At 45.0% G+C, this 15,255-nt stretch overlaps 1 protein-coding gene across 5 annotated transcripts in view; it reads right to left on the bottom strand.

Moving 5' to 3' along the window:
- The window catches only part of LEMD1 (LEM domain containing 1), a 62,353-nt gene that overhangs the window by 34,437 nt on the left and 12,661 nt on the right, over positions 1-15,255 (bottom strand). For 4 of the 5 annotated variants that reach the window (XM_017880971.1, XM_017880972.1, XM_017880973.1 and 1 more), the window contains exons 1-3: positions 5,177-5,273; positions 3,641-3,760; positions 2,414-2,536 (exon numbers count right to left, since the gene is read on the bottom strand). In XM_017880971.1, coding sequence (XP_017736460.1) covers positions 2,414-2,536; positions 3,641-3,722 — 205 coding nt within the window. In that variant the 5' untranslated portion in view covers positions 3,723-3,760; positions 5,177-5,273. Of the gene's footprint in view, positions 1-2,413; positions 2,537-3,640; positions 3,761-5,176; positions 5,274-15,255 lie in introns of those variants that run through there. The other variant, XM_017880970.1, reaches the window with a different exon arrangement.

The raw sequence follows: 15,255 nt of genomic DNA, 5'->3' as shown, positions 1-15,255 counted from the left end.
AAAAAAAAAAAAAAAAAAAAAAAAAAAGAATTGGAAAGTTTGAAAGCAGTTAGATAATTAAAGTTATGTCTGCCCACCGACAAGACAGTCAATGAGTGAAAATGAGAAAAATCAAACCCACTGATTGTTTGAATGACCTCATGCTCAGCCTCAGGTCTAGGGCTCCCTGCACCTCCACCCCCACTACAAGCCTATTCCAGGACTAGGTGTTTCCATGAAAGGAGAAGCCTGAGTCCATAGGATGCCCCATTCCAGTTCATTACAACTCCTCCACTCTAATGGTACCAGTGGCTATGAGACTTTTCCAATGAACAAATTCAAATATCTGGTTCAAACCTAACTTGGTGAACTAGGTTTGCTCCGTGTGGCAACCACAGAATTGCATTACAAAGGTAGGACTGAATCAGCACTTCCACCTCGACGTGATGGCCTGTAGTTGGCTCAGATCAGGGAGGCACAATCTAAAGCAGTGGCAAACCTTACAAACGGAAGGACCAATTTTCTCCTAGCCCTAGCATCAACGCAATTCTGTGGAGGGCTACATGCTGGGACCCAGGATGGCGGGGACTGAGACCACAACAGCTTGGTTTTATAGCTTTAACCTGAAGTCCTGGGCAGTCGTGAGCAGTTTTGAGATCTTAAACCTGGCACTGCTTTTCACCAGAGTGCTGGTTTGGTCTCTTGAGGCCCTCCCCAGGGCAGGAAACAGAAGCAGGCTTGGATCTGGGACAGGACTCTGAACACAATCTACAACCAGGAGAGGCCTGGGGTAGCCATTTTCCCTGAGGTACCCCCGTGCTAACTGCCTACTCAACGGCCAGTGAAGTTTATCCCTAAACCTTGCCATCCTTTTCAAGTGAGGCCAGCAGTGCTAAACCCCTGGGGAAAGCTTTCAGTATCTGTGCCACCTCCAATGTTGGGATAAGGGGATTTTTCAGAGGGCCCTAGGCACTTGCATGGTTTATCCAGTTTTTAATTTGAACTATATGATACCGTCTTTTTTTTGTAGATCAGACACGACACAATAAAAAAAAAATGTAATGTGTTCATCCTCACAATAGAAATTATGAGAAAAATGTAGGGAATGGAGTGGAAAGAGCAACATTTGGAGAGCCAGACTGGGTACAAATCTCAGTTCTCTCACTTTCTTTCATCCAACAAACATACACCGAGTTCCGGTATGTGCCTGGAACTGTTCCAGGAGCTGGACACAGAGTGGTGATGAAGACAGATTGGTCCTGCTCTGCATGGCCCATGCTAATGCATGCTTATCTTCTGGGGCTGCTTCTGAGCTCAGTGATGCTGGGCCAGTCACTTGGCCTCTCTGAGCTTCTGCCAAGTGCTGTGAGAGTTAAATGGGACAATGGGCATTTGGCCCAGGTTGCACTGGTGGCCTTCAATAAATGGTAGTTCCTGTCATTTTACTGTGGCTCATAGAGAACTCCTGATAAATATTTGTTGAATGGAAACGCCTTGAATGTACTGTGGGAATCTCCAAGCCCTTCCTCTAAGATCCCTGAAGCTAGAAACCACTGCAGGAGAATGGTGTACCCAGAGCAGAGGCCACTGTCAGCAAAGCCCAGAGATCCTGGAGACCCCGGTCCCTACACTTTCTGTGACCTGAAAGAGACCAGCTGCTGTCAGTTGTTGTATAAATCAGGAGGGCAGTCAGCATAGGAGGGGTTTCAGGGAGATATAATCTGGTTCATCTTTTTTTTTTGACAGAGTCTTGCTCTGTCCACTGGGCTGGAATACAGTGGTGTGATCTTGGCTTACTGCAACCTCCGCCTCCCTGCTTCAAGTGATTCTCCTGCCTCAGCCTCCCAGGTAGCTGGGATTAAAGGTGCGTGCCACCACACCCAGCTAATTTTTGTATTTTTAGTAGAGACGAGGTTTCACCATGTTGGCCAGGCTGGTCTCAAACTCCTGACCTCAGGTGCTCCACCCGCCTTGGCCTCCCAAAGTGCTAGGATTACATGTAGGTGGGAGCCATCACTGTGGTTCATCTTTCTTAATAGGCATAAAATCATTTAATCCCCCCAAAATAATGGTGAGATTTATCGACTGACGCAAAGCAGAGGTTGAGACCTCAAAGGAGGCCCAGAATTTACCTGTAGGAATTTCTGATTTGAAGGCATCACCACACATTTGGCTCTAGTTAGTAAAAGGACAGGCACGTTGAGCAGCCATTCCCCCAACTTGCCACCCAGTCAAGTCACTGGCGTGAATACAGATGTGAAGTTACAGATTCCTTTTACAGCCCAGGGGCCTATTTTCCAGGCTCTCTGTGCAAAGAGGCCACATGGCTATTTCACGGGTCAGGCTGCACACCGTTTAAAGCTGCATAAATCATGCCGGACAAGGTATTAATAAGTGCAAAGTTGCTATCTACCAGTACAGCTTATGACGGTACCTTCGCTGTCATCACTGTCCTGAGCTCCGTCCAGCTCTCTGGGTCCATTCATCACAGGTGGTGCACAGGGAGGTGAGACCAACAATTGTACTAACTTTTTTTCATACAACTTTCTGGTGGAAGCTGAGGAAGAATTTGGAGAACAAATTAAATTGTTCTGTTTTTTGTACATGAGCCTACTGGGTTCAAGGTATTTCGTAACTCAGATTTTTATTCTTATCCCTTACATTATTGGTTAATTATGGCTTCTTTTTTTGAGATAGGGTCTCACTCTGCCTCCCAAGCTGGAGTGCAGTAGCATGATCTCAGTTCACTGAAGCCTCTGCCTCCCAGATTCAAGCGATTCTCCTGCCTCAGCCCCTCCAGCAGCTGGGACCACAGGTGTGCACCACTACACTCGGCCAATTTGTATATTTTTAGTAGAGACAGGTTTTGCTATGTTGGCCAGGCTGGTCTTGAACTCCTGACCTCAAGTGATCCACCCGCCTCAGCCTCCCACAGTGCTGAGATTGTAGGTATGAGCCACTGCGCCCTGCCCAATTATGACTTTTTAAACGAGGTAGACTCGCAGCTGTTCAACTCCTTCCTTCGTTTCCACAAACACTTAGGTGATACCTGTATGGATTAACCACAAGTCAGGCATTGGACACATCTGAGAAGACTGACAAGGCTGTGCATCCTATCTATGGGGAATACAGATAATAAATAAATAGTTAACAAGGTCTACAAACTAAAAACAAAACAAAAAAATTGAACCACGTAATAAAGAGTAACTGGTTTTTCACTGATGAAAAACACCCAATCCATGGGCTGGGTGTGGTGGCTCACACCTGTAATTCCAGCACTTTGGGAGGCCAAGCAGGTGGATTACTTGAGGTCAGAAGTTCGAGATAAGCCTGACTAACATGGTGAAATCCCGTCTCTACAAAATACAAAATCATTAGCTCGGTGTGGTGGGGGTATGCCTGTAATCCCATCTGCTTGGGAGGCTAAGGCAGGAGAATCCCTTGCATCTGGGAGGCAGAGGTTGCAGTAAGACAAACACCCAATCCTAATCTGTAAATAGGATTTGGGTATATTTATTGCCTCTTCCCTCTTTGTGGTTTTCTGTTTTCTCTATGTTCCTATTTCTACTTTAATGGTTTTATTGCATATGTTCCTTCTATTGTAAGTTGTTTATAAACCATAAATGACAAGTCTCTAATATTTGCTGCATACTGTACATACGTAGTATTGGGCCAGGTGAAAATCCAAGCTTCTCAAGTTGGTTCTGCAATTTACAGTCACTCAGACACTTCACATCCACCATGGTGATAGAAGTTTGGCCTCTTTTCTGATGATAGAATCCTTGAAATAGCAAAACATTAAATGCATTAAGACAACCTTACAAATAAGTACTAAAATGTTACCAATCCATGTAAGTGTTTATAACCCTATCTCCCCAACCTCCTAGGTGCACAGGCAATAAAGCAAAAATCAGCACTTTCTACTTCTGCCATAAATCCCTGCTGGGATTAGTTGCCTCCAATATAAAACTTTGGATGGGTGTCATTTTCCCCAGTGTCTTTAGGGCTCAATTATTTATAACTGTTCTGTTCAATGAATATGAGAAAAATCTTCTGGACAAAATAAACAGATATTTCGGTTACTGCTCAGGAACTCTGAGTAAAACTCAAGCTCTGAGAAGATAAGAACTTAATTAAATATGAAAGAGCTGAGAGGTTTTTTTTTTTTTTTTTTTTGAGTTAAATAAAAGTTATTTATCCCTGCCCTCCTTTTGATGACAGGACAGAGAGTACAGAGCTTTCAGTTATTGCAAACAGTAGCAGCTTTCACACTTGTAATTTAACTCTGAACATAACAAGATGGTAGTTTTTAATTAACCGCCAGCAGACTTAGTAATTGCTGAATTGGCATTTGAAAAAAAGTCAGCTATTCATTCTCTGGCACACAAATTGATTCATATAGATTTATGCAAATCTTGATATGGCTTTCCAAATCTGCACAACCTCAAGTTCAATCAGTTTTATCCAGTTGATCCCTTGATCTCCCAGAGTTGACCCTTCTACCTACGTAACAAAATCCGCAAAAAGACAGACCCATTTGTCAAACCTTTTAACAGAGATTTTTTAATTTTGGAGTTTATTGTACCACATTTCTATCATGTTTCAAGGCTTTTTAATACTGCAGTGAAAACAACAGCAAGATAATTATTCAGCGTAGGAGGATCTAGACCAATTTTAAATAATGACTTTGCTTTTGTTGGTGATCAATCAATGTCCAATTAGGAAGAACACTGTATACAAGCTAGAAAAAGTCATGAATTGTTATATATAATAGGGTTGTTCTGGAATACCTAGTTTGACAGTTCTCTACTTCAAAGCGATGCTTTAAAGAGAGTCACATTCTAGCACACATAGTAGGTACCTAGTAAATGTTAGTTTCCTCCTTTTCTATGTGTTTGGGAAACTGAGTTAACACTTTTAGGCCAGTGGGAAACAAACTAATGCTAGGAAGAAAAAGGACAATGCACCTCAGCACCTCAGAATTTTTTTTCTTTCTTTTTCACTGGAAGCTAGCTTCGGCAGATCCTGTGACATTTGTTCCTGAGAACAGCTGTCTGTTGTTTCATCAGCTTCCCAAAAATAACCTCCAATAGAGCCCTCATCAATTTCAAGTGACACTAGACAATTGCCTAGAGGGAACACACATATGGAAGAAAAATATTCAAATGGAATCCAACTGGATGATTAATTCACTTACCCCTTCACATGGTTATCTAAAGTCTATGCAATCGAGTTGGTTACTAAAGCTGGGTGAGTTTCACCCTGAGGTTTCCACTAGCAACCAGTCCCTTTTTGCCTGTTAGATATTATGGTAATCATAATACTGACAGTGTGACATCAGTAACCCCCATAGCAACAGATTGATGTGCAAATCAGATGATTAATTGAACCTAAGTTCAAACAGAAGGAGGTACTGGTCGACTTCATAGGCACACTGCCATGATAAACTGTCAAGAGATGCAGAGAAGTTATCATTATGCACAGCAAGTAAGGAGCTGCTACCAAACCAAATGGTGTCAAGAAACCAGGAAGAGAAAGGAGAAATCAAACAAACTCAAGTGTCTAGACCACCCATCAAAAGGCCCATACTAGTAGTTGGGCAATTTGACCATATACTCCAGGGAAAATAGGAGAGTGGAAGAAACCTATATTAATTTGTTAAGGATTATTCATTTAAGAAAACAAGAAATCAGGATGGAAGGCAGATAAATAATAATACATTGCAGAAGTTTGATGGATTTGCCCTTTTCAAAGCATTTTCGTATCATCTCATTTCATCCTCTGGACACTTTTATAAGACAGCTGAGACAGATATTATCATCTACATTGCAAAAACCTACTTGGTGTTGCCTTATTTTGTTTAAGGAAAGATCTGTGAGACTATTCGCCTGCATCTTTCAAGAAAGTCTGCTTAGATTTTAAAGACGTGTGCAAGACAAAATGTAACTGTGAGAAAAAGCAATGCCTTCATTAAATTGCAGGGATAGAGGGAATGATCCGAAAGGGGTGAAGAGGACAGGGGAGCCAGCCTGCTTAGAGTCAAATCCCAGTTCTGTCATTTCCCAGCTGGGTGACATCACATCAGGTAAGTTACTAATTTCACTGTGTCTCCTCTTCTTTGTCCATATTGAGGGGTAATAAAAATGGTACCTGTTTCAAAGGGCTATGTTATTCAATGAGTTATAATACACATAAAGCACTTGGCACATAGAAAGCATTATATAAATGTTTTCCATTATTCTACTCATGAGCCCTAGCCCCAGAAAGTTCCCACATCCAGTATCTTCCTCAGGAGGCTTCATCTCATTTACACTTGCCCATGGGAGTCTATAGTTGCAGTCCTTTCCAGATTCTGGGAAAAAGCTGAACGTCTTTGGGTGGATGATTATGAAAGCTATTGAGCCTCCCAGGCTGTGGCTCTGAGGGCTATGGCTCCAGTTTCTGAATAGAGCATCAGTTTTCAAACAAACATGTAATGCAAACATTTACCAACATCCAAACATTGCATTCACCAAACAAAGACTTTGAAAATTGACACATTTGTTTCCGTCAAAGCAAATAAATGATAGGCTTGGGTTATTAGGATGCACAAGCATTTTGTTTACATTTCCCAGAATTGCTTTCAACAAAAAAGCAGCCAGCAGGTGGAACTGCTTCCGTTTAAACAGTTAGACTATTGGGATGAAACAGACATTTCTAGAATATTTTCTTGGTTAAATCTCTGGGGTTTAAAACAAGCTAGGTTGAAAAGGATTAAAGCAGATGATTTCAATCAACATCTATGGGTTGAACCCTATATCATGTGCAAACTATTCTGCTTGAAATTATTCTCTTGAAAATCCACCAGCATAGTTATGATTCTATTGTCAGCATTATTCCATTTATGAATTCCTGTACTCTGTGCTATCCTGAAATATTTGGTTTAATTGTTTGCAGCACACCATCTCCCTCAGTTTTATCTGTGCAGTCCTGAGCATTAGCTTGTTTTTTGTTTTTCACTCTCCCCATGGCTGCAAAGATATTTTATTCCATTTCTTGAGGGAAGCAAGTTTTAATTGCCAATTGACTACGTATTCAACATGATAAGGTATCTAAACCCTGAGAGCTTCCTCCTTTCATTAAAATGTAGATCCAGTTTCTCTTCCCTTAATGCCACATGCTGTTATTAAACTGAAATAACGGAAATAGTAAAAGCCAGATGTCACTTCAGTCTCAGGTTTGACGTGGGGCACAATTTCCTCTCCTCAAATTTAATCTTCAAGTTATTTACTAACCCCATTCTTTGGAAGAATGCACAATTTAAATGTAAATGCAATTTACATAGGGGAGAAGATAGTAGATTTGCAGTTTCAATTGCCAATAACCATTTGCAAAAGGAGAAATCAACTAAAGCAAAGATCAGCAGCTGTCAGTCTAAATCCCGCATCACTCACCATTCTCAGATAACTTTCCTCCTGAAGCCACCTGCCTCTGAGTCTCCACTATGCAGGCAAAAGGAAGTGGAAAGCGGAGGCATTTCCCCAGATATTTCAGGCCGAATTTACTACTGACTGGAGGGAAAAGGGAGAAGTTTGGGTTTCACTGAGCTGATCTGGTTGGCATCATTGTTGAACTCATTAGCTGATCAATTTCTTTCAAAAATTATTTATTGATCATCTCCTGTGGGATAGGGGTTATGCTTGGCCTAAATCAAGGAGAGGTAGAGGAGAATACAAAGATGCAAAAGCTATAGCCCCTCTTTCAAGGAGCTCACTGTCTCCTTAAAGAGAAAAGGAAAAAAATAGCTACAAAAAATAAGATAAAGTGTTAAAGGAATGCTGCAGGAGCCCAGCATCTGAACCGTAAGGGTCCAAAGGTACATTGAAGCTGAGACTTCCAGGATGAGCAACAGTTTGCCCTATAAACAACGGGCTGGGGACAGACATTCTAGGACGTGGTAAGCGAGATGAGAAATGAGTCAGGTTGAATAGGTGGATCCTTCCAATTTGTGAAGGATCTGGTGTGCCATGCTAAGGGCTCTGTCTTCACCTCTGGACACACGTAGAGGTTTGTAAGTAGCTCATGGTATAATGACACCTAGTTTGATATTGAGTGGAGGATGAATTGGTAAGGAACAGTCTGGAGGCTACAGGACTCCTTGGAGGTTATTACAACAGTCTAGAAAGGAGATGATTCCATTTGGGGGAGGACTAGAGAGGAAGATACACAATTCATGAATGATTTAGAAGGCAGAATAGCCACAACAGGATGGCTGATTATGTGTTTCCTCTTCACTTCACTTGCATAGGCACCATCTCAGTACAAATCTTTTGTCTCAGGCATGAGCCTGCTTACATAAGGAACCATATGGAGTTTGGTCTACACAGCACTGACACTTTAAAAATTATTCTGCACTTGTCTAGTCAACCCTTGATTATCCACACTACTTGAAGGCAGCAGCAATGCAGATAATCCGTAACTCTCTTCTGTTTGGCTTCGGAATTAATTACACCTTTTAGAGCAAATTTGCTTTCCTAATTAATCTTTCCTAGGCTAATATTAAAATTAACTAATATTCTCTGAGCCCACGCCAGCTGGGCAGGGGAAGCGGGGAGGTGGGGAGGGGGAGGACAGGGAAGTGGCTCAGGCTTAAGCTGAGCAGCAGGAGGATGCCAACGCCACATTAAAATTCACCATGGATCATCCGCAGAGCTCGTGAGCCGGGTCTAGCTCGTTGAGAGGTGGCTGTATAATTAAAGACTCAAACCCCTTGGGAGTTCAGTTACTGAGCACCTACTACATACCAGGCACCCTGCAAGGCTGCAGATGAGGAAACGAGTAGAGCCCAGTAGACTCCACTCTCAAGGAGCTGCTGGTGTAATGGGGTAAATTAAAGAGTAAACAGAACCTTTACTCAAATGCACTGAAGGTTCTGGCAGAAGCATCTTCCCTTCAAAAGCATGAGGCATGAACAAGGTTGATGGAGGGAAAAAAACCAACAAATGTGTATAACAAAGGGGAAAATGCTGCCTAATTGCCATTCTATAAACATAATAGCAAAAATGCTTTTAATAAAATGAGTGCCTATAATTTCTCCTTTCAGTAATCCAAATTAATAAATTCTTTTAATCTGGAGTCAGACGTGATTTTCCTAGCAATTTTAGAACTATGATACTCCAGTCCCAAGGTCTCCTCCGCAGTGCCTGGAGCTGCCATGGAGGGGTGGGGGACACAGAGCAGCTCCACTCCAGGGGAGCCAGAACGACTCCACCCTCACCTGCTTCACACACTGGACTGCCATGAAGAGTACACTTAAAGGAACACTTTCCCTGCTATACAAAGTTAGGAAGATATCCATCTGCCCTATTTTCTGAGCTGCTGCTTAAAACCTAAATGGTCCTAGCCTCCTGTCCTGACATGAAGGCAAATCAGACCTTTGATGCCGGTAAATCAAGAGCTTGGGGGCTCCTTTCCTGGTATCCTGTGAGTCCTGCATACAGAGATTTATGATACATAAACCACATGCAGGAAATTTTGGACAACCCACAGGGATAGATAAACATATAAGATGCAGTTCTTCAAATGGATTACATTCTAGATGGAGAAACCAACCAGAAACACACATGCGCAAAGGTAAGAAGTGAAAGTTCATAATCTAATACCAATACAGTGGTGGCCATAAATGCCGAAGAAGATCAGAAACAGAGAAAAATCTCCCCTGGCTGGGAGTGGTGTTGTTCAGGGAAAGCTTCCTGGAGGAGGTAGAACTCAGAGTGGGACCTAAAGAACAGGTAAGGTCTGGATTGGCAGGAAGCAGAAGGATGGGCATTGTAGGCAAAGGCATATCGTGAACAAGGCTTGGGGGTAGAAGTGGGGATGAGACCAGGCTGGCTTCAGCAAAGTGGATGGATATGGTGGAACTAGCTTGCAGACAGCTCCAGGATTTCCCTGAGGGTGTTTAGGCCCACAGATGCCTTCAGGTTCCAGGACCCTTCAGGTCTGGGGCCCTCTGCAGCTGACGATGGGTTGCCACCCTTCAGGCCTCTGAAGGAGGTTGTTCGGGGCTGTCAGGAAGAATAATCTAGCAAGGCAGGGCAGGATGGGAGAAAGAAGGCAGGGAGGGAGACCAGGTGGGTCTCTGAAATGATAATGAACAGTAGTGGAGGAGATGCTGGGAGGCTTTCGATTACCAGAGTCATTAACCAGGAGCTCAGGAAGCCCCAGGGGACCTCGAGAGGCAATTTCAGAGTGGTTGGGAGAACAGGCTCCAGGGTCATACTGCCTCTGGTTGTATCTTGGATTTTTGTATCACTGCCTCTATTTGTGTCACTTACTAGCTGGACTCTGGCTTTCACATCTGTGAAATGGAAATGTAGTCATAACACTACATTCCTTCCAGAATTTTTAAGGACTGAGTTAACACATCTCAGGAGCTAAAAACACTGTTTTCTGTAAGTGCTCACAGTAAGTGCTCACAAGTGTGAACTGTGAGTAAGGCCCCAGTACGACAAAATGGCTCTGGGGTCCTGCACTGGGATTCTTGCTAATGAGGGGACATCACTCATGATTGGGGCATCTTCCCATCTCATTTGATATCATAGCTCACCCCTTTACCTGGAAACTCAGGGAAACTGAAAGCAGCTTCTCATAATAAAGGCCAGTCGGGATCTGCTTTTTCTCAAAAGAACATTTGAGAGAGAGAGACAGAGACAGAGACAGAGAGAGAGAGACAGAGTGCACACTTAAGGGAATGGGGTTCCACTGCAGTACACATGGTAAGGAGCAATGTCATGAAATAGGAGACCACACAAACCAAGATGGCGAGGACATTGTGGGACATCCATTCCTGTCCTTAAAATACAGGAGTATATAATTCCCATGGCTTAAAGGAGACTCTGTACCAGCAGGGATCTGAAGACAGTCACAGAAAGATAATAAAAGTGGAAGCAAAAGAAGACAGAAAAAGTAACAGCATAAAATGGAGAAGGAATGAGACTGAGATGGAAATCCTCATGGCCGATACATAGACTGTACTTACAGGAGGATCTCCAAATTGACCTGGTCTTCTAGCAGCCATACAGTTGTCTAGTCAATTCCATACTCATGAATTGGAAACAAACAACTGTCCCAGAGCATTATAACAGTTCCTGGTACTAAGGAGAAGTGTGGATGTTTCCTGAGGATCCTGAGTGTGGAAGGCAATTGGGTGACTGGCAATGGGTAAGGCTGGAAGACTGGCAGAGGGCCAGACAGCAAAAGGCCTAGGAATCAGGATAAGGAGCTCTTAGGCTTTATCTTAAGGACAGTAGGAGCCACTGAAGGTTTTATGGTGGTTTTTTGTTTCCATAATTTTAAAACATTTAAAACAAACATAAGTCAATTACAAGCAAGTAAAGTCAAAGCATAATGAAACCCACATATACTCCTCACCCTGCTTCAACTGTTGTCAACATTTTGCCAATCCTGTTACCAAAAAGCTTGGAGCTAGGGAGTGATGCCATGACAGTTATCTTTCAGAAAGAGCCCTCGAGGTGCTATGGAGGGGATGAGAGGAAGGGTGCAGGACTGGGTACAGGAATATCGTTAGGTTGCAGCAAACCATTCCTTCATTCATTCAACAAATATTTCCTGAACCCTACCACATGCCTTGCACTATTCTTGGTGCTGTGAATTCAAGGTTAAATAAAGCAAATGAGGTTCCTGCCCTCCTGGAGCTTATGTCCTAGGAGGGAAAAGCAGACAAACAAGCAAATGGAGTGAACAAGAACCTTTCAGAATGTGATAACGAGACAGACTGATGTGACAGGGAAGGGCTTGGGAGGAAAGCACTTTGATTTAGACTGGATAGTCAGGGAGGACCATGTGTGTGTTCCTGGAATGGCAAGAAAGTCAGGGAGGCTGGCATAGCATGAGAGAGAGGGTGGTAGACCGGAGAGCAAGGTGAGAAAAGATGCTGGCTTGGACTAAGTAACTAGGTGGGGATGAAGAGAAATAGATTTGAGGGAGATTTAGGAGGGAGAGCCAACAGGATTTGAGAATTTGGTGACCGATCAAGGGTGGGGTGGAGAGTGGAGAGTGTCAGGAATGAGTCAGATTTCTGTCTTGAATATCTCAGTAGACAGAGGTGCCCTTCCCTGAGACAGGGAAGAGAGGTCATGGGAAAAGTCCAGATCTCCATATGGCTCCCTCAGAGCCTTTCAAAGTGAGGGCCTGGCAACGCGAAGCCACTTCCACCACCAACCCCAGTCAAGTAACCAGCTATCCATGCAGCTTCTGGATCAGATAGTTGCCTCAGGCAATTCCAAGTGATCATCACCACCATCCCCTACCCTCCACAGGTGGCCCCAACCCACCTCCACCTCCAATGACCTAGAGAGTATGGAAAGACACTTCTGGTCCAGTTTAATTTGCTTGGGCAGCGGAGGAGATGAAGGAGATGCTGCAACTATTTTAACACAGCCTTGTGGGGAGGGTGGGTACGTTGAACTGAACCAGAGGAATATGATATCCATGCTGGTGGTGTTTCAAAGACTGATCTTATCATGATGGTAGGGGTCCTCTGAAGCCCTGTCAATGTCTCAGGACCTTTTGTGGCTTGGCTCATTTCGATGCTGCATTGTGTCAGGCAGATATGAGGGCTGAGATTTAAAAGGATCAGGATTTTGCTGGGAGGCAATATGCAGGTCTGGGCTAGAGGGAAATCTGGAATTAGAACAACCATTATGCCCTCACACTGTGACTTTTGCATGGTGGACAGATTTATTAGAAGAGGCATAAAAGGTGGCCTGTGGAGATAGCTGGGGTAGGGGGAGGAAGAGACCCCCAAATGCAATCCAAACCAGAGATCACAATGGCTAGCGCAGGTCTCTGTTTCTGGAAATGACTCCTCTACCCTCCTTAGCATGCTTTTTAGCTATTATCTGTCCTTGCCGCACCTTGCCCGAGAAGGGCATTTTTCTCGGCTGTCTATTTTGATGTTGGGGGGTGGGGGAAGCAGGGACAGGCATTTGGGGTCATTGTCTGGGAATGAATCCTGGACAGCAGGAGGCTGCTGCTCTCACTCCTCATCCCCATCATCTGTCACCCAGCGAGGGCAGCCGGCAGCCAGGCCGCGGACTGCCTAATGAAGACAGAGAGGTGGTTCCGGCTGTGCACAGGTGCCGCTTCCCCATTAACAGAGGTGACATTCCGAAACACTACTCATTACAGAGCAGACATTGGACAAGGCTGGGACACATATTAATGGCAACAGGGCCAGCCAGCGTCTGTCTCAAATCCCACTGCCCCTGAGAGAGCAATCGAGAGACCGAGAAAGAAGCATCCTGAGTGTCAAACCAGCAGGCTCCTCACTTTGCAGAGAAACATGAATCCTTGCCACATAGAAGGCAAGAATTCTCTCTGCTGCTTGCACACCCAAGGGTCCTCAGCTTCAGGCCCGCCCAAGCGCTGACCAGCTCCCGTAGAAGCCCCCAGCTCTTTCCCTCTTAGGAAGGGCTGTGCTGCAGACGGCTGGGCGGGAGGAGCATCCCCAAATCAGACCCGGATCTGAATGGAGCCCATGAAGTCTTGTTTTAGAGATGGGCATGAACCCCAGTTGTAACTGGGAAGTATAGAGGGAGGCTATGGAAAACTTCCAGACGGAGGGTTGTCAGGGACAGGGTGGGAGAGTGGGGTAGGGGTAGAGAACCAAAGTCAGAGGAGGTAAGAACAGGGCAGATCTCCCTCCTGGAATGGCATGCGTGCTTCCTATGATTCAGGAGAAAGCTGCCCATCACCGTGGAGAACCAGGAATGGCAGACCATGCGGACGCCAACAGTTTACGCAGCTCCCCAGCTACGTGCAAAGTGGCCAAAGGAAGAGCCGGTCTTCCACATACACATCTCCGCGCCCACATTGCCCCAGGAGCTTCCCGCTCGGCCAGGGGACCCCTGAGGCAGCCGGCGAGGTGCACTGCGCACGCGCACTCAGGCCGCCGCGCCCGCTGCCTTCCCTGCACAGCAGGGCGCCCCCGCCTCCGCGCCGCTCAGTTTTAAACCCGCAGCAGACGGAACTCGACTTAAAAATAACTATTTTGACAGTTCAGATGTAAATATGTGAGTGACGCGTGGGGCTGTTTTTCCTTCACACTTCCCCTCACCCCTCGCTCCCTACCCCAGCCCAGTTCGGCTGAGGCTGAGATGATGGGAGAGCGCCGTCTGCAGGATGCTCCCCAAAATGCAGCAGGAGGAAGAGACTCGTCCTAGAGCGCCCAGCGAGCTTGGGGGTGGGGAAGAGGACCCCAGCTCACTTTCACCGCACACGTCACACGCCTTTTGGGGATAAGCAGATTTACACACTATTTCTTGTCTATTACCTGAAAAAGGAGACGTTAGCCAACACACAAGTGAGCTAATTTAATCATTCCTGACCTCTCCACACCCTGTTTTCAATTTGACCTGTGGATATTGACCGAATGTCTACTTTGTACCCAACACCGTGCTAGATGCAGTGGAACATGTGACACGTGCAACACGCACACTTGCGATTCCTAATTTTTTCTTTTCTTTTCTTTTTTTTTTTGAGACGGAGTCTCGCTGTGTCGCCCGGGCTGGAGTGCAGTGGCCGGATCTCAGCTCACTGCAAGCTCCGCCTCCCGGGTTTACGCCATTCTCCTGCCTCAGCCTCCCAAGTAGCTGGGACTACAGGCGCCCGCCACCTCACCCGGCTAGTTTTTTTTTGTATTTTTTTTTTTTTTAGTAGAGACGGGGTTTCACCGTGTTAGCCAGGATGGTCTCGATCTCCTGACCTCGTGATCCGCCCGTCTCGGCCTCCCAAAGTGCTGGGATTACAGGCTTGAGCCACCGCGCCCGGCCAGATTCCTAATTTTTTCAACAAACCTTTCAGTTAACTCATATTGAACACCTGCTTTGTGCCAGGCTGGGAGCTAGGTGAGCACCTGAGCACAGGCTATCTGACTTGACCCCTGCAAAAACTTGTGGCTATTATTATCTACATTTTCCATATGAAAAGCAGAAGTCTAGGGAGATTGAGTGACTTCTGTAGGCTGCCACAGATAGTAAAGACAACAAGTCTTGTGCTCTTCCCTCCATAGCCAATTGAGTGGAAGGGTGGTGGAGGCAGAGTTCCACTCACTCTATAAGTAGGGGAAACTGAAGTCCAGACAGAAAAAGCTGCATGTCTGTCTGGTCACCAAAACACATTTTAGCTGGGGCAAAGCCAGGACAACAACACAGAAGCTTTTTTTTTTTTTTTTGAGACTGAGTCTTGCTCTATTGCCAGGCTGGAGTGCAGTGGTGT

The sequence above is a fragment of the Rhinopithecus bieti genome, unplaced genomic scaffold (assembly GCF_001698545.2).
Source record: "Rhinopithecus bieti isolate Rb0 unplaced genomic scaffold, ASM169854v2 scaffold_12049, whole genome shotgun sequence".
NCBI classification, from domain to species: Eukaryota; Metazoa; Chordata; class Mammalia; order Primates; family Cercopithecidae; genus Rhinopithecus; species Rhinopithecus bieti.
Note: the sequence above shows the minus strand (reverse complement) of the source record. Positions and strands in the feature narration are given on the sequence as shown.